Genomic DNA, 26,616 nt, shown 5'->3' with positions numbered 1-26,616 from the left:
GCAACGATGCCAAGAAATGTTGGACCACCAACAGTTCGGCAACGATGCCAAGAAATGTTGGGCACCATGCAGTTTCCTTAGAAGACGACGCCAGAAGAATCCCCTTACCACCATCGCAGCCGCAGGAAACCAAAACAAGAATGGTTTCTATATCCTCGATACCTTTTCCAACTGTAGACTCATGGTAGACACCGGCACAATGCAGTCAACTTTCCCACTGTCCCAGTCCAACCTAGACCGTGGTCCCAACAAAAACGCGCTCTCACTCGTCGTCGCCAACGGATCTCCCATATGGTGTTATGGGACCAGGACCCAGAAAATATCTATCATGGGCCGTTTGTATTCTTGGCCCTTCGCTATCGCTGACGTCAATCGCCCCCTCCTCGGTACGGATTTCCTCGCTCACCACGGACTTCTTGTCGACGTCGCTAACAAACGTCTCATCAACACTGGAACCTGCCAGTCCCGCGCCCTAGAAGACGGCCCTGCAACAATGTCCGTATCCTCCGTAATGACGCACCCCTACGCTGACCTCCTACAAGAATTTCCTGACGTTTTCAAGCCCGAGCTCCGACACTTGCCAGGTTCCCCCTCCAAGCACGAGATCTACCACCACATCACGACGACAGGTCCTCCTACTCACGCCAATTCCGCTGCCTCCCGCCCCAGAAACTGAAGGATGCCAAACGCGCCTTTGAGGATATGGAACGCATGGGTATTTGTAAGAAAGCATCGAGCCCCTGGGCATCTCCCCTACACATGGTAAAAAAGCCTGACGGGTCCTGGAGACCTTACGGCGACTACAGGCGCCTAAACCTCATCACGACACCCAATCACTACCCTCTGCCCAACATGCAAGACCTAACGAATGCGTTGCACGGCATGAAATACTTCACCAAGATGGACCTTCTCAAGTCTTACTTCCAGGTCCCCGTATTTCCAGAGGACATTCCGAAAACTGCCATTGTGACGCCGTTCGGATCCTATACCTTCGCATACTCAACCTTCGGTCTACGCAATGCCGGGGCGACCTTCCAACGACTAATGGATAGCATTCTGAGCGACCTACCATTCTGCATCTGCTACGTCGACGACATCCTGATATTCTCGAAAACCAAGGAGGAACACCGGAGGCACGTCCGCACCGTCCTCAAACGCCTACAGGAGAACGGCCTGGTCGTACGTTTCGACAAGTGCACGTTCGGCGTGGAAGGAGTGGACTTTCTTGGTCACCGCGTATCCTCGTGCAGGGTAAAACCCATGACAGCCAAGGTTGACGCCATCAAAAGGTTCCCGATACCTACAACCACCCGCCAACTTCAGGAGTTCCTGGGATGGTCAATTACTACAGGCGCTTCATCCCCAACGTCGCACAGACCCTAACACCCCTCGACGATGTCCTGAAAGGGGAAAAAAAAAAAACTTGAGCGGGGTTTTCCCAACAACAGGCATTCACCCGGACGAAGGATGCCCTCGCAAAAGCCACCACCCTGGCTTATTTCGACGACAACGCGCCCCTGCGACTGATGACCGACGCCAGCAACGTCGCCTGTGGGGCTGTGCTGGAACAACTCTTAGATGGTTCTCTTCGACCGCTGGCATTCTTCAGCAAGAAATTGAAACCCGCCGAAACAAGATACAGCACCTTCGATAGGGAACTCCTCGCCGTCTACCTCGCCGTCCGCCACTTCAGGCACATCCTGGAGGGCACGCCCTTCACAATCGCGACGGACCATCAACCCCTCGTACACGCTTTCACAAAATCGACAGACGCATGGTCCTCCCGACAACGTCATCTTGCAACAATCGCCGAATTCGGGTGCACCATACGCTACGTTCCAGGAAAGAAAAACCCAGTCGCGGACGCCCTTTCAAGGATTGCAATCGACGCAATCCACCTGGGAATCGATTATGCCAATCTCGCATCCGAACAGCGCACCGACCGAGAAGCACAGGATCACCTGACGGGGCCATCCACGCTCAAGATAACTGCGATTCCCCTCGGACCAGCAGGAGTAACTATCCTCTGCGACACCAGCACCGGCCGCCCACGCCCCTGGATACCGGCCTCCTGCAGAAGAAAAATATTCGCCATCATCCATGGACTTTCACACCCCTCAGGACCACCGCTCGCCTTCTGTCTGAAAAGTTCGTCTGGCCAGGAATCAAAAAGGACGCCCGGGAATGGGCGAAGACATGCATCAACTGCCAATCAAGCAATCAGCCGTCACAGCGAATCGGGGGTAGGTGATTTTCCCCAACCAAGAAGACGTTTCGGTCACATACACATAGACGTCGTGGGACCATTGCCGCCTTCCGGATCTGCTTGCTACCTGCTTACGATCATCGATCGCTCTACGAGGTGGTTGGAGGCATCGCCGATGACCGAAGCTTTTGTCAAGCTGGGTGAGCAGATTTAGCGTTCCTGACGACATCACGACAGACAGAGGTCCCGCTTTCCTCTCAGAAATATGGCTCGCTCTGGCAAACCTGATGGGGACGACACTCCACAGCACCATGGCATACAACCCCGCGGCAAACGGCATGGTCGAACGAACTCATCGCGCCCTCAAGGCGTCCCTGATGGCGAGCTGCACCGACGTGGACTGGAAATCACGACTTCCTTGGGTACTTCTCGACCTTCGCACCGCCCCTCGCGCAGATGGCGAGCCTTCGCCCACCGAAAAGGTTTACGGGGAGGCGCTCGCAGTTCCTGGTGAATTCTTTCCCACATCAACAGACGACACGCAGCTGGATCATCTTGGGGACATCGCCAGGAAATTCAGGGCATGTCTCAAAACTTACCAGGACAGAACTAAGCATTTCAAGCCAAAGAACCTGGATGACTGCGGGTACGTTTTCGTCCGTGTCGACGCCCATCGACAACCACTAACCAGACCTTATCGAGGCCCCTACCAAGTAATTAAGAAGACGACGAAAGCCTTCCTTCTCAACGTGCATGGCCAAGAAGACTGGGTCTCAATAGACCGCGTGAAACCAGCGTTTCTCGAAGGGAGCGACACTGCCTCCGCCGGACCTGGCAGATCCAGAGTGCCACCTCAAAACAAGGCGCCCAATGAAAGAAAAATCAACAGACGACGACGAGAGGAAGAGATCCTTACGCCGACTGCCGACGCGCCCCTCCGTTCAAAAACAAGAGGAACCCTCCGACGCCCGAAACTATACGAAGATTAATCATCAGCCCTCTACGCCGCCCGATGTCTTGGTGGGGGGAGTACTTGTAAGGACACCGCTCCCTTCGTCGTCCAGAAATTCAACAAAGTGTCTTTATTTAAATTCTCCTTTCGCCACACCGTGGCTTCCTATATATATGTACTCCGCTCCCTCAGAGCTAAAATTTGACATATGTATTATTTCATTACATGTTTCTGTTTACTTGCAATTCGTGTATTTGTTCATGTGAGAAAACACACACATTTTGGCGGGAAGTTCAAGCTGAATTGGCGCCTACGCCATGCTACCTTTCCGGCCGCACCCTGTATTATATTCCCACGCATGTTTGAATAAACTATCAGTTGATGTTGGTGACGCTTGTCTCACTGTCCTTACAATTTAACTAAGCTCAGAATCTTGTATTATGATAAATTCTACCTTTATCAATTGTGTGACTTGAAACCTCAACTCTGTCGAGAGGTAATGCTATCGGTGATAGTGGTAAACTGAAGGCATTTTGTGTCCATTTTGGCCCTAACTGCATATATTTTAAACCTCCTTTGAATTTTATTCCCCATAGCAACTTTTATAGTGTGACTACGTTTCCCCTTTAAATATGGCCAATGAAATGCTTCTAAAACCATAATATAGACTTTAATCTCAGCCTTTTTTTCCTCGTTGGAGCCCTTGGTCTTATAGCAGCATGCTTTTCCAATTAGGGTTGTAGCTTAGCTAGTAAAAATTACAATTTGAAAGTTATCTTCATGACGTCACGCACATTACAAAATCAAGTGTATCTTATTTACGAAACCAACTGTTCCGCTAAGTAAACATTCTTGGTTTACCAATACTGATTGGAAACTAAACCCAGGTGTTAATTTATCTATGAATCATAGGTGAGCTCTTATCGATGATTAATCTTTCAATGTTTTGTTGTATATAAAGAGCTCTTGAAGTCTTTTATCTTTAGAGTTCCATATCACATTTCATATTAGTCTTAAGTTGAAAATTAGGTAGCTGTCACATTTAACAAAGACACCAAAATCATTGATTTCTTGTATTAATACGAGACAAAGCGCAAATGAAGGCAGTTTTTTTTTTTTTACTTGACTAGGTATATAATAGAATTTAAAGATTCTCTTGTACAAATTTGTATTTTCAATTTTAGGAATTTTATTTTTGGAAATCATATACATATTTATACCTATAATTATACATATATGCCTATAGAGTTTAGGTCTGTAATAGAATTTAGATTCCTAAAGAACAAATTTGTATTTTAATCTAGGAATTTAATTTTTGGAAATCATATACATATTTATAGCCCTATAATTATACACACTTACCTAGAGCAACAACCACAAGGGCTCCCCAAATAGTGAAATGCAATTTTGACAGCATTTTCCTTGAATTTCTTTACTCATGACGACCACTGAAATACAACATCGTAATAGACGAGTTCGTCGTATATAATAGAACCTTTCTGCAGATGTCCATCTTCACACTTAATGTAACTCATCCTTTATAAATTGTCATTAACAATAGTTAATAATAGTCCAATCTTTCCAGCAGTTCAGTTTCCTAAAACTTCATTCATAATTGAGTTTCTTATTATCTTAACGATGTTAATTTCGGAGAATCGAGTCACAAAAACTTAGCTTCTTAGAAACGGCTCTGTTAAATCAAGCACGCTTTTACACATCCTCTGTAATTGATCTATTTCACCAGACTAAAGTCAGAGATATGATGGAAAGTATGTAATATTCCGGACAAATGTTGATAAAACCCCTTGCCATTCCACTCTAGCTTTCTCTTGCAAGTCGTCATTTCACCAAATTTTAAGCTAGGCATGCGGTTATTTTGAGATCCAGTAAGCCTATTAGGATAATTGTTATAGGTTTTATTCATTATGTTTGTATTTTCGTATCATTAGGAGTCTGTTGTTTATGAAAAAATTACTAAATGTATCACTGGCAACACTCGACTTGCTTCATCCAAACCTTCCGATAAGATAAGTGTTCATGATACAGATAACGTCAATTGAATTGTTTTAGTATTTTAATGGTTTAGGGCTAATTCAAGTTACTGAGACACATTCTGGCACAGAAATTGACCAATGAATAATTTTTTTAATGGCTTTTGAGGCTTTTTTTTCTTGATGTTACTCGACAAAATGGCCAAACATTAGCGAGGCAATGTCTTAGAAAAACAACATAAAAAACATGAATGTGGTGAAGTATCTCTTAATATTCTATTTAATGTTCCTTATACGTAGTAAACAGAGTTCAATATTGGTAATGAGGATAAATTTCCTTTAAGTGGCAATCCCCTTGAGAGGGAACCTAATATTTAAATGGAATACCAATGCAGGGCAATGTAAAAAAAAAAAAAAAAAAAAAAAAAAAAAAAAGCGTCTCATCGCTTCCAGAAAAATGTATAATGAAAGCCCTTGAATGTTGAATTATTGACACTTGGTTCTAATAGCCTATAGAAAAGTTCCCCATTGAACCTGTAGAAAAGTTCCACATTGAAATACATCGTATCGTCAGTGAAAGTCTACCTAATGCAGTGTAGGCCTACGTAGTAAGTCATTATGAAGTTTCTTCCACCCTAAATAGAAGGGTTAAGTTTAGCCATCGTTAACACCATTCCAATCTCCAACTTGTTTTAAAAGACCCTATGTGCCTTAGCGTTTGTTCTAGCTTATATGTCGTAAATACTCTAGATAGCTTTTGTTACAGGTAGGCCTATAAAACGTCTGTACCATTGCCTTCCATAATCTAATTTCAACAGTTAAAAGTACGACCATTGTGTAGATTTTTATATCATATTTTTCATTAATATTTCTTGATTCTAAATATGGTCAGTTTTTTTTTTTAATATAGCTAGATGTTATTCTTCCTTATTGGTTTTTCTTGTATTTTTTTTTCGAACTTAAACCTTCATTACTTTGAATCTTGCCACAAAGCTTGGTGACATTTAGACTCGTTTTACAAGGTTGTGTGCACGTGATTAATGATTATCATAACCATGATCCAGTGTATAGGCCAATGTAAGCCTATGAGTAAAAGATAGCTTCATTCTTATATCCGATATTCTGAGGACGGAAAGATATCACTATTTTTTTCTTAACAGACAATAGCTTAACGTCGTTGCTAAGTAGTCGTTATTAAGCTCTTATCAGATAGTCACAATTCAATGGTGCGCTAGAAACTTTCGGAGGCATGAAAGTCTGAGTTTTTTGTTGGTTAAAGAGCAAAATGTTTGATTCATAAATAATACGGTACCTTGTTTTAAAATATTAATACCAGAGTATTTAGAATACTTTAGCTACTAGGCATACTGATTTTTGTTTGTTCGGCTCGCCAGTTTTTTTTTTTTTTTTCTTTTATAATGTCGTGCTGTGGAGATCTGTCCCTACTATAAGATTTCATTCATTCTATAACTTTCGAAAGTTGTATTTTCTTCATTTCAGCCTCTATAAACTACTAAAACCGCTATGGAAAATATACTATTAGCGTTAACACACTTGATACAGGCAACAAGGCTGAATAAACGAATGGGGTGGGTATATGCGCTACCAAAAAAAAAAAAAAAAAAAAGGATAAAAGTACTTGAAACATGCGGAAGAAGTATTAGACTACTGCTGCATCGAAAACATAGGTCTAATTGTAATGTTGATCACGGTGTTTTAATTTTACTAAGTACCATTAGTCTTACTTTTAATAAGAGCCATTAATTCAAGGTGAATTTCAAATTTGTACACCATACTCTTTCTGCCAAACACATTCCTTATTAGTTCTTCCTCTGGAAAAATGTCCGCGCGGAGAGAGAGAGAGAGAGAGAGAGAGAGAGAGAGAGAGAGAGAGAGAGAGTGAGTGAGTGTGTGTGTGTGTGTGTGTGTGTCTTCCTGTCTACCCGTTACTCTAGTTAACTTGCGCTTCCTGGTTACCATTTAGTATAATTACGTCGTAGTCTTCCTGGTTACTTTACTACAACCCTTAGGATTACCAGACTCTAAGATTACCTTAGTCTTCCCGATCACCTTTTCCTCTACTTAACTATTACTTTCTCTTCCTGGTAACATTACTCGCCTTGATTACCTACCTTTCTTCCTTTATGGCTACCGCAATGTCTCCTGGTTACCCCTTTCCTCCTGGTTAAACTTATTCCTCCTGGTAGTTTCCTGGTTACATCATTCCTTCTGGTTACCTTTTACCATGCTATACCTAGCTTGGACTTCCTGAGCATCCTTCTCACCTTGCTCCTTCTTGTGACTTTATTCTTCCTAGTATCCTCCTGGTGACCTTGTTCTTCCTGGCCTCCTCCTGGTGACCTTGTTCTTCCTGGCCTCCTCCTGGTGACCTTGTTCTACCTGGTTTACTCCTGGTGACCTTGTTATTCCTGGTCTCCTCCTGGTGACCTTGTTATTCCTGGTCTCCTCCTGGTGACCTTGTTCTTCCTGCTCTCCTCCTGGTGACCTTGTTCTCCCTGGTCTCTCTCCTAGTAACCCTGTTCTTCCTGATCTCCTCTCCTAGTGACCTTGTTCTTCCTGGTCTCCTCTCCTAGTGACCTTGTTCTTCCTGGTCTCCTCTCCTGTTGACCTTGTTCTTCATAGTCTCCTCTCCTGTTGACCTTGTTCTTCATAGTCTCTTCCTGATGACGTTCTCCCTAGTGACCTTGTTCTTCTCAGTCTTCTCCTGGTGACGTTGTTCTCCCTAGCGACCTTGCTCTTCCTGGTTTCCTCTCCTAGTGACCTTGTTCTTCCTAGTCTCCTCCTGGTGACGTTGTTCTCCCTAGTGACCTTGTTCTTTCTGGTCTCCTCCTAGTGACCTTGTTCTTTCTGGACTCCTCCTAGTGACTTTGTGCCACCTGGTCCCCTCCTGCTGACCTTGTTCTTCCTGGTCTCCTGGTGACGTTCTCCCTAGTGACCTTGTTCTTTCTGGTCTCCTCCTAGTGACCTTGTTCTTCCTGGACTCCTCCTAGTGACTTTGTGCCACCTGGTCCCCTCCTGCTGACCTTGTTCTTCCTGGTCTCCTGGTGACGTTCTCCCTAGTGACCTTGTTCTTCCTGGACTCCTCCTAGTGACCTTGTTCTTCCTGGACTCCTCCTAGTGACCTTGTTCTTCCTGGACTCCTCCTAGTGACCTTGTTCTTCCTGGACTCCTCCTAGTGACCTTGTTCTTCCTAGTCTTCTCCTGTTGACCTTGTTCTTCCTGGTTTCCTCCTAGTGACCTTGTTCTTCCTAGTCTCTTCCTGGTGACGTTCTTCCTAGTGACCTTGTTCTTCGTGGACTCCTCCTAGTGACCTTGTTCTTCCTGGTCTCCTCCTAGTGACCTGGTTCTTCCTGGCAAATATGTTCTGGTGTCGTTCTAGTGACCTGTTCTTCCTGGTCTCCTGGTGACCTTGTTCTTCCTGGTCATCTTACCCCCTTATTTGCCATTTAACCTGATTTGTTTTCCTATCTGTCTACCTAAATCACCTTGCTCTTCTTTCCTAACTCGTTCTGGTTACCATTCATGCTGACTACGCGAACTTCTCAATTTTAATAACTTGTGGCTCAGATTTCTTTAAATCCTATTATTCGAACCATGAATCATTTAGACACCAAATGGACCAAGTTTGCTAGAACCGAGAATTTGAATAAAGTAAAGTTAATGGTTCAAAGGAAAACTAGTTATTTGTATGTACTGTCAAGAACAACTGCGTCCTATAAAAATGTTTAATCTCTTATCACATATCGTCCGCATATCTTATCAGTTATTTGGGTTAGCAGTTAGTATCGAAATATCATTATGATTAAATTAACTCCGACGCGAGTTATTTCGACAAATAGAGAACAATATTATTTAATTACGTTTTTAAGTTTTAATATTTTTATGGAATTATTTAATTAGCTCTTAAGAATACATTCGAAGATCCTTCCTCTACTCTCCTCCCCTCCCCCTGTCCTGATATTCCCTAGGTACCCTCTCCCCTTTATCTCTTATCCACCGTTATCTTATTTTTTCTCATGGACCAGTCCTAAACAACAGTCAGTATCTGTCGACAGTTTACATACGTTAGGATTATATTCCTAATACTGCCCTTTTGGTATTTATCCTAACTGAACGAATAGTGTTTAGAATTAAGTGAATGAACATTGCGGTAAACAGAAAGGCCATGTTGAACAGTGCTAGTATATACAGTAACAAAGAGCATAGCTTTCTCTTCCAGTAAAGAGCAGCAATACGCTCTTTTATGATGAGATTTCTCTGGTTAGAGGGAAATCGATACCTAGCAAAGGATCAAATATCAAAAGATGAAGATTTATTTCATCGCATTTGTTGTATTTCCATCTGTCCTGGCAAAGATTGGCGAAGGGAGGGAAGCGATAGCCCAGAGACTCGATAAACCTCTTCTCCCTTTAGCAGTTGCTGTTCAGTTGGGGTTGAATGTCTCCTCTGTCTATAATCAAAACGAACCGAAGGATGAAGCTTTATCTAAAGTGGGTGGTAAGTTATCAACTGTTTATTATTTTGGTTATTAAAGTAGTACTTGTTTATTAAAAAGGTTTGGAGTGACAATATTATCCACCTCAAAATTCATCATGATCTGTCATTTATGAAAGCCTAGAGATTGTTTGACTGTTATCTAACAAGGTTGATAGATAATTTGGTTTTTGTTAATGTGATAAAGTATAATTTTTAGTAATCTTAAAGAATTTTCGTGTAAATAAGCATTATTTATTATTCGACAAAAGATCTAGCATCGACGTGACTAAGTCAATTATCGTCTTAACAGACACGAATTCTGCTTGGGAATTAGTCATTCATTTTACCTATTGGAACAAGTAAATTATTTATAATTCACAAAATACGTTCGCAGTTAAGTTTTAAATAAACTAAATGGGTTTTTGGTTGCCCTATTCAGTCATATTCATCAACATACTGCGTAGCCTATATTTCCGTAACCTTATCAGTCAGTTACTGTCATTAACGCTGAGAAAGGGTTAGTATAGTTACACTTTGTGAATAAAGTGCGGTTTTTTTTTTTTTCAACGTTAGTGTTATAATAATTCTTGGTTAATAACGAAATTGTTCGAAGTCACATGCCAGGTGTGTGTTTGCTTAGTTCACAACGTCACAACACCACAAAGTCTCTGAAATGACGTCATTATTCTTTGTTAATTATCAAGTGAAAATCGCAAAGCGCCGCTTTGATTTCAACAACGGATCGTTATCTTATCTCTATAACAGTCAGACATGTGACGGTGATTATATTGCAATATCTAATTAAACTAAATTGTTTCTAATTGAATTAGGACAGCGAACTAGTGCGAAAAAGGCTGTCGAATGTTCTGGTCCAAAGGGTACTCGGCTCCTCAAGTCGAAACTACACTCTCTCTCTCTCTCTCTCTCTCTCTCTCTCTCTCTCTCTCTCTCTCTCTCTCTCTCTCTCTCTCTCTCTCTCTCTCTCTCCCCCTTATCTGAAAACAATGACTTTATTTATCACAGATGGTTTCTAATGTAACTAAAACTGTGATTTTATAATGCCGCTATTTAGAAATTCCAACATTTTTTAAGTCAACCCGTGGAAGTTTAGGCAGGGTATTAGCGCAGTGAATTTTTACTTCCGTCTTTGTTTTTAGTTTAAAATTTAATCAAGGCACAGACGTATGACATGTTATCAGTTGGTACATGTTTTAATTCAATGCTAAGTCTGTGTACTGTAAGCATTACTCTAAAAGGATAAAAAATATTTGTGTACACACTGGTGAGAAAGGTTATATATATATATATATATATATATATATATATATATATATATATATATATATATATATACATATATATGTATATATATATATATATATATATATATATATATATATATATATATATAAATGTATATATATATATATATATATATATATATATATATATGTATATATGTATATATATATGTATATATATATATATGTATATATATATATATATGTATATATATATATATATGTATATATATATATATATATATATATATATATATATATATATTGTGTGTGTATATGTATGTATAGTATGTATATGTATATTTGAACTAAGGGATATTTCAGTGACACTAATATTGATTAAAATGCTTTATTATGAATTAACTAGTAGTTAATTCATATAAGAACTATCGTATTCTTGAGTTATTTAACAACTTCATCGATAATTTTCTTTGCTGTGTTTTCCCTGTTGCACATGGTCTCCTAATAGCATATCAAACCCCAGTGTCAGGACTTATATCCTGAATTCTTAAATCCATTACTGCCGCTTGATTTATTGTGTCTTTTGATCGGCCAAATAGTACTACATTGTACTTTTTGGTGTGAATTGGTAATTGTGAGTGCTGGTGTTTGTATGCTTGCTTGGCAACATTGAGTCTCAGTGGTGCCAGATAGGGGAATTTATCCCGAGATTTGGGGATTTACCTTCGTATTTGGGAATTTATCCTTAGATTTGGGGATTTTGGATGACTGGTGATGATATTCTGTACATATTTCTATGAAGAAGAAAGAGATAAGTAAACCTTTATATTGTTGCAATTAGTTTACTTACAATTACATGAAGTATAGTGGGTAATTTATATTATAAGAAAATATATTTCTGGAAATGGGGATTTTTTATCACGAGTTTTAGGGATTTTTAGACTAACCCATCTGGCAACACTTGAGTCTCCACTCTCCATAAGAATTAAGACTACCGTCTTGGCCAACACCTTAACTTGCCACAACTTTAAGCCGAATAAAGCCAACGTTCCAGCAACTGTGTTTGGTATTCCATAATTTATTCTGCTTAATATTCACCATGGACAAGTTTCCAAGGCCCAACCTGATTGACGTGGACCCAGAATCAGCAGATGCGAACAAATGGATTATATGTCATGATAACTTTGAGGCGTTGTGTGTGGCCATGAACCCGGACTTAAATCCAGATAAGTTGGCCTTGCTTCGTGAAGTTCGTGCCCACGTATCTTGTAAACAGTTCAAGATAATTAAAAAGTGCCACCACATATGCTGCTGCCATAAGCCTGTTAAAGGCTAGATTTGTGAAACAGAAAAGTGAGGTGTTTGCCAGATACAAATTAGCCACGTGCAAGCAACAGAGTGGTGAGAGAATAGACTTTTTTTTTTTTTTTTTTTTTTATAACCTCAAAGGTCTGGCCTCGGAATGTAGCTTCACTGATTGTACAGCCGCTCAGACTGAAGAACTGACCATCAGAGATTCATATATCACAGGTATGGCATTTAATGCAATCCGACAGAGACTGTTAGAGAACTTATCCTTGGACTTGTCTATAGCTATGAAACAAGCCGTACACTGGAAATGGCTCAACTGCACTCGACGTCTTATGCAAGTGAAACCAATACCTCAGTGGCAGCATTGATAGATGATCAGGCAAAACCCAGACAGATCCCAACAGTTTCCTGATCGAAATGTGACACCGAATCCAAGTGAGTGTCCTGCCGCCGTCAGCAGTCAGAGATGATGCTTTTCTGTGATTCCAGAGCCCACTGTCCAGCCAAGAAAGCCTCGTGTTCCAACTGTCAGAAGGTAGGTCATTATGCTCGTGTCTGCAAGTCGCAAAGATGATGATGGAACAATAATGGTAAATGAACTATAATCTTGTAGCTAGAATAGTCCCAGACACCCTCTGTCCACCCCTGCTTCCATGCCAGGGGCTGCTGTGGCTGCAGCTTCTCCTGCACTATGAAGTGGTTACAGAACTGTGACTGTCCTACCTGCAGAACCGAATGGAGGCGAGGCCCTTGACGGGCTGGTCAACACTGGAGCATTTAAAAGTTTCATAATAGATGCCAAAGTAGCTAAGGCTATGAACTCAGTGACTCGTTCTTCAGCATGCAGCATAACCATGGCTAATGCCAAACAACAGGTGTTGCAATTACTATTTACCTGCAAGTGAAAGAGTATATCCTGAGTTCTGTCTGCACTTGATGGATTATTGCGTGGCTCCAGTGGTTTTGGGACATGACTTCCTACAGTTACGCGGGCAAGTCAACGTAGACTTTTGTGGGACGCTACCGCCTTTGGAGCTAAGCATCCAGTCACCTTTTGCTCTGATAGCGGCTCAAATTGAACCGCCAGCCATCTTCGACAATCTGACAGTCGACTGTCACCCAATGCAGGTGAAATCCAGAAGGTATTCCAAAGAGGACTTAAAGTTCATCAAGTCCAGGGGAGGGAGCTTGCAACTGAACCGCAACAAACCACAGAACCGCTCACTCCAGGAAAGGCACCGTCGAAAGGAACACCCGCAGAAACGCCAACCTCAGAGGCGCCTCAACGCACAAGTCGCACTAGGCGCCCTCCTGGCTATCTCTCAGATTTTGTCCTAGATGAGTGGAGTAGTAAGGGTGGTAAGTGTCCTTATGTTAATGTGTTCATTACGAGTTTGTTATAAAGCCCATTATTACCTGTGTTTTTTTATGTAATTGAGATGAGCCCAGTTATCGAATAAAATAAGTACTATTGAATTTTGTGATGTGAATGATATAAAATTTATTATGCCAATAAGGTGAGCTTTATAATGCAATGTGAGAATAATTGCAGTTGGTGTGAAATCTAAGTGAATTCATGTCTTATGATGCAAATGTGTACTGTACTGTGTATTATTCTTCTCAGTGGGGGTGAATGTGGTGTGAATTGGTAACTGTGAGTACTGGTGTTTGTATGCTTGGCTTGGCAACATTGTCTCCACAAGACTATACCGACTTGGCCAACACCTTGCCACAACTTTAAGCCGAATAAAGCCAACTTTTCAACAACTGTTTGGTATTCCACATACTTCTCTTGTTACAGACCATTTTCCTTTTGCCTATACCGTATACAGGCCTACACCGAATAGTCTGGCCAATTACACATTGTCCACTTTCCTCATAGGGTACACTTGACAACATTAAGATAACGGAAAAAAATTAAAATAACTGAGATTATCTACTGCACCGTAATTGTTCGGTGGCTAATTTCCACTTGATAAGGGTAGAAGAAATGTTACTTTTGGTATGCAACTCTTCTAGAAGGGCACAACCAAATCAAACCACGTAAAGGTCGCTCATGAATGACAGAGGCAAGGGACAGTGACATAGCCCTAGCAACCATGATAATGCCATATAGAGACTCCATATGTACAAATGATCAGGGCCCAAGCCCCTCTTTCACCCAGGCTAAGACGAAGGAGGGCCAGGCAATGGCTGCTGATGACTCGGCCGATACATATAGGCTCCCCAAACCCCCCATCTTTAGCTTACAAGGATGGGGAGGTTGCAGCAACCAGAGAAACTAAAGTTTGAGTGGGACTTTAGGTTAATCAGGCGTTCACCAGTCAGGGACGTTACTACTTCGGCCACCACAACCACAACGCATTGCGCTCTAATCCTGGGTAGTGCTATAGCCTCTGTACGATGATCTTCTACTGTCAGTTTAAATCAATCACTTGAAGGTAGACTGCACTCGGTCATACTATGCTGTTTCCTTATTTCTTTTTGTCACTATGCTATTTTCCCAGTTGGAACACTTCAGCTTATAGCCGCCTCCTTTGCCAACTAGGGTTGTAGCTTATCTAATAGTAATGATAATAATGATAGTGTATTACAGTATTTTCAGTATATTACAAACCGTGTAGGAAGTTTAAAAATTTTCTACTGTATATTAGACATTTCAATTCCATTGTTTTATTCTATGCCTTTATTTCAGTGGTCCTCCCTGACGTGCCATGCTCCCCTGAACATAACTGTTCTCAATACGATGATGATGATCTGACTTGCGTTGATGGCCAGTGTGTTTGCCTACCTCATCTCTGCTGGGTGTACCATCACGAGTCCTCAGCCTGGGTCTCAAGGAACGTCTTCTCCTGTGGCCAGTGTGGTACGTTACTTTCACTTGTTCAACGTTAATATTTAAAAGTCACTCGTCCAATGTCAGCCCTTTCAGTCCACCCCTCCAGCCCTCTCCTCCAAGGTCGGCCCCTCCAGCCCTCTCCTCCAAGGTCAACCCCTCCAGCCCTCTCCTCCAAGGTTGGCCCCTCCAGCCCTCTCCTCCAAGGTTGGCCCCTCCAGCCCTCTCCTCCAAGGTTGGCCCCTCCAGCCCTCTCCTCCAAGGTTGGCCCCTCCAGCCCTCTCCTCCAAGGTTGGCCCCTCCAGCCCTCTCCTCCAAGGTTGGCCCCTCCAGCCCTCTCCTCCTAGGTGGGCCCCTCCAGTCCTCTCCCCCAAAGGTGGGCCCCTCCAGTCCTCTCCCCCAAAGGTGGGCCCCTCCAGTCCTCTCCCCCAAAGGTGGGCCCCTCCAGTCCTCTCCCCCAAGGTGGGCCCCTCCAGTCCTCTCCTCCAAGGTGGGCCCCTCCAGTCCTCTCCTTCAAGGTGGGCCCCTCCAGTCCTCTCCTCCAAGGTGGGCCCCTCCAGTCCTCTCCTCCAAGGTGGGCCCCTCCAGTCCTCTCCTCCAAGGTGGGCCCCTCCAGTCCTCTCCTCCAAGGTTGGCCATTTGAAGACAGTTTCTAGTCACTAGTTTCCAAAAAGAAATTTATTAGTCAGGGCTTTATCTGCGTTTTTGGTGACTCAACATGACTAGGTCATTCCTTTTAGTTACTCCTGTTCTTAAAGAAAAAAAATTATCACCCTTTTATAGTCCTGTTTTCAATGAATGTATGTTCTAAGTGAAAAATACCACCTTCCGTAAATCTCCCAACTGCGGAAAGTATTTTTGCAGTGTCAAAAGTGTTCTATAATTGATATATTTGTCAGTGCTACTAGTATTAAACTCAAGTTTATACCATTGCAATTGTAAACAATTTTCATCATGTGATACTTCAAAAGGTTGCACTATCATAATTTTATATTTTCAAAGTACTGCTGACAAAACCTAGTTAATACTCTATACAATAGTGCATCCTTCATTAATTTTACCCATGAATGTTTAATATTGAAGTAGTTTTTACTTGGTTGAATTCAAAGTTCACCTCTTTAGTGCTTTTCTCTCTATTTACCAAGGCACTTTCCCTAATTTTGGCTGGTAGCCAACATCAAAGGAGCAAAAGGGGACCTTTCTTCTTGCCGCTCCTTCCAGCCCGACAGGGGACTCAGCCGAGTTTGGCTGGTACTGCTTTTGAGTGCACTCTGGGAAAAGTTTTCAATAGCATCCTCTATTTTTTATTAATTGCAGGACAGCTTGGATCATCGTGCTATAATAGCAGCAACTGCGACCCGCCAGGCGAATGTTGGAAGGATAACTATTGCCACTGTCCAGTTGGCGAAAACTACAACGGCATATGGTGAGTAAACTGCTGTTATTCCTTGACTAACAATCTATTACCGATGAATGCAATCTGCAAAAACATAAGATAGATAGCTAGATAGATAGATAACTATAAATTACTTGCTAAGCTACAACCTCGGTCCATTTCTTTTAGTGAGTCATATTTGCACCGACTCGCAACGGTGCCCTTTTAGCTCGGAAAAGTTTCCTGGTCGCTGATTGGTTAGAATAATCTTGTACAACCAATCAGCGATCAGGAAACTTTTCCGAGCTAAAATGGCACCGCTGCGAGTCAGTGCAAATATGACTCGCTAAAAGAAATGGACTATAGTTGGAAAAGCAGGAAGCTATAAGCTCAAAGGCTCCAACAGGGAAAATAACCCATTGAGAGAGGAAAATAAACTAAAAGTATAAAATATTTTAAGAACAGTAACATTGAAATAAATCTTACATATATAAACAAATTTAAAAAAAAGTGGAAATAAGATGTGCCCTAGTATACCCTCAAGTAAGAGAACTCTACCCCAAGACAGCAGAACACCATGGTACAGAGGCTGTGCCACTACCCAAGACTAGAGAACAATGGATTGATTTTGGAGTGTCGTCATCCTAGAAAAGCTGCTTACCATAGCTAAGAGTCTCTACCTTTTCCAAAAGGAAAGTAACCACTGAACAACTAGTGCATTTATTAGTTAACTCCTTGGGTTAAAAAAAGTGTATGTGTAAGTGCTTTCTTATAATACATGTATATACTGTATGTGTGTGCATGTGCATTTGCTTATATTACTGTTATTTAAAAGCCCTTATAGTATATATAATTGCATATATGTATTGTATATCAATTTATGAATAGACAATTATGCTCTTATAATTCACTGATTAACCTGATTTGAATCTATAGTATTTTCGATTTCCCCCCGCCCCCAATTCAACAACCTATTTGTGTACCATAGAGAACATGTGTATTGAGAAAAGGAATGGGACCTAGGGTAAAATAATTAAAATTTAATAGGAAAGGTTAGATTTGAAACTTTCAAGTTTGATACAGTAGGTCTTTCATATGGTATCCATGTTCAAGGTATATATACCTAGACCGTGGTGGTGTCCCAGCGAACATAGACGAAATTAGTTTTATGTAGATGTGTATTCACCAACCTTTTGTTGGAACAAAATACTTTCTTGAATTTTTACTGAAGAACCAAGAAATTAACAAATACTTCTACTTTCAGCACTGTAATCGATGACAGCTGGGCATACAAGTTCACCCTTGCAGGTTTTGGGATAGTCTTTCTGGTTTCATTACTTCTAATGCTGGTACATCTCTACAGGAAGTAAGTGATATCTTAAAGATTCTCTAATTTTAAAGTTGCTCTTGATAGATAATTGCATGATACAAGACCATAAGTTCATATAAATATATTCTGTATGTCGGCCCTCTGTCCTCCCAGGTTCTATCATTGGGGATTTTTTTTTTTTTTTTTTTTTGTGTGTGAGAACTGTATAACATATTAACTTTTCCCATTTTTGATTTCGTGTGGTAAGTACTTTTGCGGTAAACAAGATGATTTCAAACCAACTGTGCTCCTTTGTGCCTTTCGTGCCTCACTCTGTTTCTGCATAGCACAACATCTCATCTCTGAGTCTGCCTCACTTTCTAAGAACCCCTGCATGGAAATAAGCTCTCCGCAATCTGTGTCGCTTCATCTGTCCTCGCATGTGCATCTTCCACTTCAGTCGTCTTTTTGCCAGTATCACCTTGCCTTGCTTCAAATCAGGGCCCCCAAGAGAGCTGCTTTGACTTTGAAAGGTTCTGCTTAACGGCAGAGCAAGGCCATGAATCTTGAAGGTTAAACTTCTTGTTGTACAAGTAAAGAAGTATCATCAATTGGTAGACTTCTCAGCATGAAAAAACATCTTGATGTATGTAGAAAACTGCTGTGAAGATTTGTGCTGCTCTGGCTGCTAGAACCCCACACAGTGTGAAGGTTGTACCCAAGGTGAGAGAAAAGGGCATGATTAAGATGAAAAATTCCTGTTTCTGTGGATTGACTACCAGCCTCACAAGGGAACTTCCATAGATTCGTATGCCATCTGTAGAGAAGCCAGCCTCTGGTCCGGTATTTTACAGATAAACCTCAGCCATCCACCAGACAAGATGCTACAGTCCTTCATATGCCTTTCAAAGCCAGCAGAAGTCATGATTGATAAGTTTAAACGACATTTTGGCCAGAAAAAAATTAAAATAATTGGTGAGTTGACCTCTGCAGACCACGAGGCAGCGGCAACATGACGGGATAAGCTTCAAAAACTCGACATTAAGAATTTATACAGTATTTTAAGTCTTACACTGTATTACTTTAATAGTTTTTTTAAAATAAGATGTAGGGTACCGTAAACAAACCTTATTCTGTGTTGAATTAGCTTTTGGTACCTACAATACCAGTGTTTGATTACTTGATTTTTAGTTTTTATTTGCAGTGTTGTACACTTATAAAATGTTAATTAGCTTATGTACTTGATGCTTTTAAAATGTTTTACAGTATACCGTAGGGACAAGTGTTTACGGTATTGTTCGTAACCATAGTTTTGCAATTTGAATTAGTACATGTATTTAACTTTTTTTTTTTGTACACAACGTAAATGTTGATTAGCTTGGGTAGTATTTACTTAAATTTACATGCACAACCAATTACTGTATTTTACAGTACAGCAAATTAATATATTGTACAGTACAGCAAATTACTGTATTTTACAGTATATAACATATACAGTGAGCCCTCGCTACTTCGCGGTTCGACCATCGCGGATTCACGACTTCGCGGACTTTTTTCATTAAATACGGCATCCGATTTCATCAGCAAACCACTATTTTTGGGGGAAATATAATTTTATTCTAGAAAATTGCTACTCTTTAAATAGTTAATTGCACATTAAGAAAGCGTGTACTTTTGTTTTTAAATTTCGGGTGTTTTAAAAATCGAGTATTGTTGACTTATTTTTGTTTTACTTTTGGCTGTGATCAGATCAGCTGACGTCTAGCTGCCGGTCTCAAGAATGTGCGCGTACGAAGTATTGTTTATACCATTTCTTAACTTATTCAAACCATCTATACAGTTGATATTACATAAGCACCAATGTGTTATAACCTTCCATATTTTTTTGTTTATTACATTTAAAACTCTCTCTCTCTCTCTCTCTCTCTCTCTCTCTCTCTCTCTCTCTCTCTCTCTCTCTCTCTCTCTCTCTCTCTCTCTCTCTCTAACAAATGAAATCTTTGTTGCTTCACAAAGTTTCATTTATATTGAAAATCAATCATGATTCAATTTTCCTTACTTTCTCCAATCTCGCACGGTCACATCGAACGTTATAGCGGTAACTTAATTGTTCGACAACTTTAAAAATTGGCCTAGTAACTTGCTGCTTTTCTTACTTTTTTTTTTTTTTTAGATGCTTTCATAATTGAGGGGGGGTACAAGTTGACTTATAACTGAAGTTAGGAAAAGTATTTTGGCTATGGAATGGAGAATCATCTTTAGTAACAGTTTAGAATTATCGTAAATTATCATTCGGTCATTAGCGGTAGTTTGTTATTGTTGATTAAACGCCAAAAAAAAAAATATTTGTAATATATTTACTAAAAGCTTTTAATATAATTATTTATCACTTTCATCATGCGTGTTTAATGCCTTCCTTTGTTTATTACGGTCGAATGGAAGGTTTCCGTTTCAGGCGGCGTCATAAAGAAAAACATTATGCTGTTGATGCAAAAACTAACCTATACACAGATGTGTAAATGCGTCTGTTTCTTCATTATGATCAGAGATAAACGTAAACAAAACATTGGTTGTCATTTTTTATAGTGCTTTTTGGAATGTTTAGGAAACGCATGATATAAAATCTCCTTTAATATTTGTGCCTGTTTTAGTTTAGGGTACTGTAGTACATGCATTGAGTGTTCTGTACATTAAAGGGTAGTTTGTTAACAGTGCTACGTAAAGGGAAGGTTTTAAAAGTCTGAATATACTTGTTAAATAAATACGTAATTATGGTGTCCCTACTTCGCGGATTTTCAGCTATCGCGGCCGGGTTTGGAACCTATCTACCGCGATAAACGAGGGTTCACTGTACTGTATTGTACTTAATGTATTTTAATATATACTAGTGTACGCAACCCGTCAAAAAATTGCTAAATATTTATATAGTTATGAACTACACACATGCATCCCACTCAACAGTGTATGACGGCTATCCCTCCCCTTTCAACTCGCTTCGTGTCCTTGGAGAACGTTATTGAGGCAGTTTTACGTATTTTTATTTTTTTTTTTTTTTTTTTTTTGTAGCAAACCGTCGATTCATTCACTCCGTAAATGTGGGCAACAGATGCATAGCTACCGCCTGCCTTAAGCATGTCCAATAATTTTACTTTTCTCATTCGCCGTCATCATTTTTCTCACAAAACAGCTAAAAGTTCCACGCGGAAAGACTAAGCAACATAAGCGAAGCGAGAGAGAACAATGAATGCGGTCTCCCTTCGCGGGGCGCACAGCAGGGAGAAATGCTGGGTAAAGCGTCTCGGCGGCTCGGCCAATCAGCTTGCGAGATTCTGGAGCCGAGATGGCCAGCAAATCAGAGATAGATTTTGAGTTGCGCGCCATCTCCGTGTTGATACCTGATGTTCTTCTGTACTGTCTAATGCTAGTGCCCGCGTAACTCTCGCACCATTTTTTCTAACTTTGGATGAATATTTATGAAAATCTGTGATGCACTGAGACCGCGAAACTTGAGCCGCGAAATGGCGAGGGATTACTGTATAACTAGTATTCTAGGATTTATACTGTGGTAATCTATTTTATATATTCTTTACAGCTTGTCTGCGTAGACGTGTCATGCCATGCAGTTACGACCCTCCATTCATTTCATAGTTTTGTATCAATGGCTTTTCTTCATCCAATTCACCAACTGTGTCAGACTATTTTCTGGTAAAATGTCATGTATGTTATAAACTGTTAGTGCAATACTTTTGTTTCTGTAAATCCAGTACTGTACTGTAATGTTATAAACATCTCGAGTACAGTACATACTGTACAGAAATGAGTACAGTATTTTCAGGAGTATTATTATTATTATTACTATCCAAGCTACAACCCTAGTTGGAAAAGCAAGATGCTATAAGCCCAGGGGCTCCAACAGGGAAAAATAGCCCAGTGAGGAAAGGAAATAAGGAAATAAATAAATGAAGAGAACAAATTAACAATAAATCATTCTAAAATAAGAAACAACGTCAAAACAGACATGTCATATAATAAACTATCAACAACATCAAAAACAAATATGTCATAAATAAACTATAAAAAGACTATGTCCGCCTGGTCAACAAAAAAGCATTTGCTCCAACTTTGAACTTTTGAAGTTCTACTGATTCAACCACCCGATTAGGAAGATCATTCCACAACTTGGTCACAGCTGGAATAAAACTTCTAGAGTACTGCGTAGTATTGAGCCTCGTGATGGAGAAGACCTGGCTATTAGAATTAACTGCCTGCCTAGTATTACGAACAGGATAGAATTGTCCAGGGAGGTCTGAATGTAAAGGATGGTCAGAGTTGTGAAAAATCTTATGCAACATACATAATGAAATAATTGAACGACGGTGCCAGAGATTAATATCTAGATCAGGAATAAGAAATTTAATAGACCGTAAGTTTCTGTCCAACAAATTAAGATGAGAATCAGCAGCTGAAGACCAGACAGGAGAACAATACTCAAAACAAGGTAGAATGAAAGAATTAAAACACTTCAGAATAGATTGATCACCGAAAATCTTGAAAGACTTTCTCAATAAGCCTATTTTTTGTGAAATTGAAGAAGACACAGACCTTATATGTTTCTCAAAAGTAAATTTACTGTCGAGAATCACACCTAAAATTTTGAAAGAGTCATACATATTTAAAGAAAAATTATCAATACTGAGATCCGGATGTTGAGGAACCACCGTCCTTGACCTACTTACAATCATACTTTGAGTTTTGTTAGGATTCAACTTCATACCCCATAATTTGCACCATGCACTAATTCTAGCTAAATCTCTATTAAGGGATTCATATATGATCAGTGTATTGTACTTTTTTATTTATCCAAATAATTTCTGTACTTTACATTACAGTACTGTACCAATGTTTTTTTTTTTTTTAAACTGTATATACTTTACCCTTTTACCCCAGGCTATTTGGAACTTTCCAACCCTCAACCCCCAGGGATCATTTTTTTTTCAATCACATTTTGCAGTACAGTATATATTTTTTAAATTGCTCCAACAGCCTTAATTTTTGTCATAGAGAGGTCAGGTTGGTCTCATTCTCTTGGAAAATGCCTGAAGTTTCTCAAAAAACTATAAAAAATATGCAAAAAAGAAAATTAAATGGAAGTTTTTTTGCAAGGACGTACTGGTATGTCCATGGGGGTAAAGGGATGAGCTTTGTGAAACGTACCAGTACGTCCTTTTGGGGGTAAAAGGGTTGATTTATATACTGTACAATAGTGAATTCTACCGTAAATAGTGGTCAAGTGATACCCAAAAACGAAGACGCTTCGGTTGCATCATGCTACACATGTTACCATGTAGAATTTTGTACGAAAACGCTTAGTGAAGTTTACACTGTTTTCATTTTGTGTACAGTATCATTGTTAATATTACAGTAATGTATTATATTAGCTATTGCAGAGTACTGTATATGAAATACGATACTATACAGTAATATAGATAAAGGCTACGTGTACGTAGAGTTGGAATGGTGAGAGTTGACCTGTCGAAAACAGCGATCAATTAAGTGTTACCTTGACTAATTAAGCTGTACTGTAGTGATAGTACTGTACATGTATTACAGTAATATACACCAGTATTGGTGAGTGTTTTTAGATAGGAATAAGTGTTATTACACGTACGTATGTGTGGCAATGACTGTGTAGTCTTACTGCATTCAGTACACTTGTGTTCAGGTACTGAAGTGTTATTAGTACAATATTTTTACTGTGATAGAAAGTGTAAAAAAAAAATATATTGCACACAGTGAGTTACATAATGTATTAGTCGAACACTCGTAGGCAATGAGGAGCGAGTAGGTAGGTTACGAGTTTACACACCCTAGGGCAGTATGCATTCACGATTCTCGATTTTTCCCACCTGCCTTTGTATCCCAACCCCTGCGAATGAGGGGGGCCGACTGTATTTATTCATTTATGACTTATATTATAGTAGTGTACATATATTCCAATTTGCATAATTCTGCATAAATAACCTAAAAGCATACAACAGTTGCGTAACTGTACGAGGATGCCTTGTTACAGTTCCCTAGCATTTTGTTGTGAATTTGAAAAACTAATCTTTACCTTTTCAGTCGTTCGTGGAACCAACATGGCCCGTGTTGCTGCTGCTGCCTGTGCAAGAGGAGGAAAGATTCTGGGGTAACTATGATTCATTGGTTTTGTGTGTTCTTGATGCAATATCTGAAACGTCTATTTAACGTTGCTGTCTTAGAATCTTTTACAGGAAATCTTTGTGAACAAATACCTTTTAACTTCCTACCTCAATTCACGGGCATAAAATTTGGTTTAATTGTTTCAGAGAAAATATTTTTGACTAACAATTTATCTTTGGAAAAATAGCGATTGAACTATTCATTTCACGAGTGATTGGATATAAAGAGACTGATGTACTGTAGATGTAAATTGTGTTTTAAGTTCAGGAGCAACTGATAATTTTTTTTTTTTAAACCAGGCTGCTTCGTGCGAGAAAACTCCGGCATACACCATTAGGAATCATTATGTAAGTATTCCTTTTTGTTCTTAGGAGCTCTTATCAGCAATTTTAAATCATTGCAATTATCAAGCATGATAATACATGGCAGTCTTTTTCAATTAAAGTAACATCACACACATTGATTATTAGTAAAATACTCAAACGCTCATGAAAACTTTTATACTTATCATGAGATATCATCTTTGTCATGCATCATCATAATTATCATCATAACCCTCATCATCATCACCAATGCAGCTGTTGCTAGTTAAGGCACAAGGTCCATCGAACAGATCGCGTAGAAATAATTGTTACCACACCCCTGGGTTAGATGTTTGCTTAACTAGGGCCTGTCGTTAAATTCAACCGTTGCTTTGTCGACTGGAACAGAGGATAAGATACCAGGCTTTTGTTTTTTTAATTAGTAAAGTGTGTTGGACTGAGGATATGTTGTTAGATATAGTTGTAGTCCTCTAAATACTTATATTTTTCTTTATCGAAACTTCCTTCAATAATTATCAATGTTAATGAAAAATAGGAACCTACAATTTCCACTCCTATGTAAAACTTACGTCATTTGAACATTCACTAGATTCTATATTTAACTGTTTAAAAAATGTCATTTTGTTTTTCAGCTGTACAATTTCAATGACGAAGTAACAACTGAAGCTGCAGCCAGCACTAATAACCCTGGTCCTCAGCCCACTGGGCCAAGAGGAAGCAACACGAGAGTTGAAAATGGCAGTATAACCTCAGTTGAGACAGAAAGCACTAACATCAGTGTAAGCAGCGTACAGAACATTCAGAATAGAAGGGAAACTGCAACAAATGCAAATCTACAGGATCAAGTCAATCCGACAACAAGCACATCAAGGGATATGCAGAGAACAGCAGTTCCTACTACTATAACTTCTTCAGAGGATGGCGTAGAGGAGAACCATAGTGCCGATTTAATCGGCAATTGTCATCATGAGAGGTGTGGACTCTGTCTACCAAAGGGACTATCAACACGAGAAACTAACAAAAACACTGACAGTCCCGCAAGTGGGTGTTCCCCACCCGGTACATGTACAGACAGTGGCTGCGAAAGTTTTGATGGAAATCTAGCAACATATTATAATTCTGAAGATGAATGTACTTCACTATAGTAGTGTACAGTAATATTGCATAGCACTCGAGTCGATATAAACAAAATGCAATAAGTTATAAATCAGATTGTAAATATCTAGACATATAAAGGAGGTTTTCTAATATTTAAATTTAGGTATAAGACTTCTTCAGTGCTTAGTCAAATCGTGTCGAGGGTTTTTTTTATATACTTTATACTCGTTTGATATATCAGTTTGCTTGTGAATTTTGAAGTTTTCATAGTTTTTAGAAAATAATTGCTATACTCTATATTTAAGTTTATACAATGTTGGAATATTCTATTTTGAAGGATATTGTAGAGTTTTCAAAATATCTATACAGTACTTAAGGGTTTAAAAACTTTAAAGTTAGGGCTATTGCCATTTAATTTAAAAAGAAAATTACCCGAATCAAATTTTAAAGTTCAGCATTTTTTATATTTTCAGGTTCCCAGGTCAATTTATAATTACTTTATTCCCAGCAATGGATAACTATCAATAGGAAAGATGGCCTTTGCCTGGAATTTTGTCATGAGACATCAGTTTTTCATGCATCACTGAAACTATTTGTCCAATGTAAAGGGAATCTAATAGAAACTTGGAACCAAATGCTTATAGTATTTATGAATATTTATTCGACATTTTTGGGGTATTTTTCTTGCTTTACTAATTCATATTTGTTCTTACACAAATACAGATATCCCCCTCACATGCTCACCCTGCAACTGAGCTCACTTGATTGAGTGAAAGCTTGCCACGTCTCTCTCCCAGATTTCCTATAATTGTTATGTGCTGTACCTTTCTCATTTTCAGGTATAACTGTTGCTTGAGGACTGCAAACCACGCATATTTGTTCCGACATATCAGGCCACACTTGTGGTACCCTTATGACAGACTGATCCTCACTGACTTTGCCCTTCATGCAGACAGCACTGCTACACGTAGGCTTATTGTTCAGTGTCCGGAGTGGCCATCCTCTCGGTGGGAATGGTACCATAGACATAGTTAGTGATTAAGGTTGAAAAAAGTCCCAACTTTCTCTTGCAGCTAGTACTTTCCCACCTGCGTTTTTGTGTTCAGCCTCCTCTGGAAGTTGATCTGGAAAGAGTGATGACCTACCAACTCCCTAATCTTCAAATAAGGAGGACCCCATTGCTTACCCTAGTGAAGCAGTGGTGGCTTCTTCTTGGAGAGAGTCCTCTCCGCTTGACATCTTGGCAGTTGTGGCT

At 39.9% G+C, this 26,616-nt stretch overlaps 1 protein-coding gene across 1 annotated transcript; it reads left to right on the top strand.

Annotated features, from left to right (window-relative positions):
- The first annotated feature begins 9,195 nt into the window (after positions 1-9,195).
- LOC137620510 (uncharacterized) lies at positions 9,196-26,001 on the top strand. The gene is made up of 7 exons (XM_068350699.1): positions 9,196-9,667; positions 14,915-15,085; positions 16,373-16,481; positions 17,695-17,796; positions 23,860-23,926; positions 24,240-24,287; positions 24,896-26,001. Exons 1-7 carry the CDS (start codon positions 9,475-9,477, stop codon positions 25,406-25,408), a joined length of 1,203 nt encoding a protein of 400 aa, XP_068206800.1. The 5' UTR covers positions 9,196-9,474; the 3' UTR covers positions 25,409-26,001.
- Positions 26,002-26,616: the final 615 nt, after the last annotated feature.

Source organism: Palaemon carinicauda, chromosome 27 (genome assembly GCF_036898095.1).
Source record: "Palaemon carinicauda isolate YSFRI2023 chromosome 27, ASM3689809v2, whole genome shotgun sequence".
NCBI lineage: Eukaryota > Metazoa > Arthropoda > Malacostraca > Decapoda > Palaemonidae > Palaemon > Palaemon carinicauda.
This window is presented reverse-complemented; position numbering and strand designations above follow the sequence as displayed.

Bases quoted from the DNA above. Each gene is read 5' to 3' on its own strand.
- LOC137620510 (XM_068350699.1), top strand. From the start codon at position 9,475: ATGAAGATTTATTTCATCGCATTTGTTGTATTTCCATCTGTCCTGGCA. The intron at 16,482-17,694 runs GTGAGTAAACTG...TTCTACTTTCAG, and splicing joins GAAAACTACAACGGCATATG to CACTGTAATCGATGACAGCT. The intron at 17,797-23,859 runs GTAAGTGATATC...TTACCTTTTCAG, and splicing joins CTGGTACATCTCTACAGGAA to TCGTTCGTGGAACCAACATG.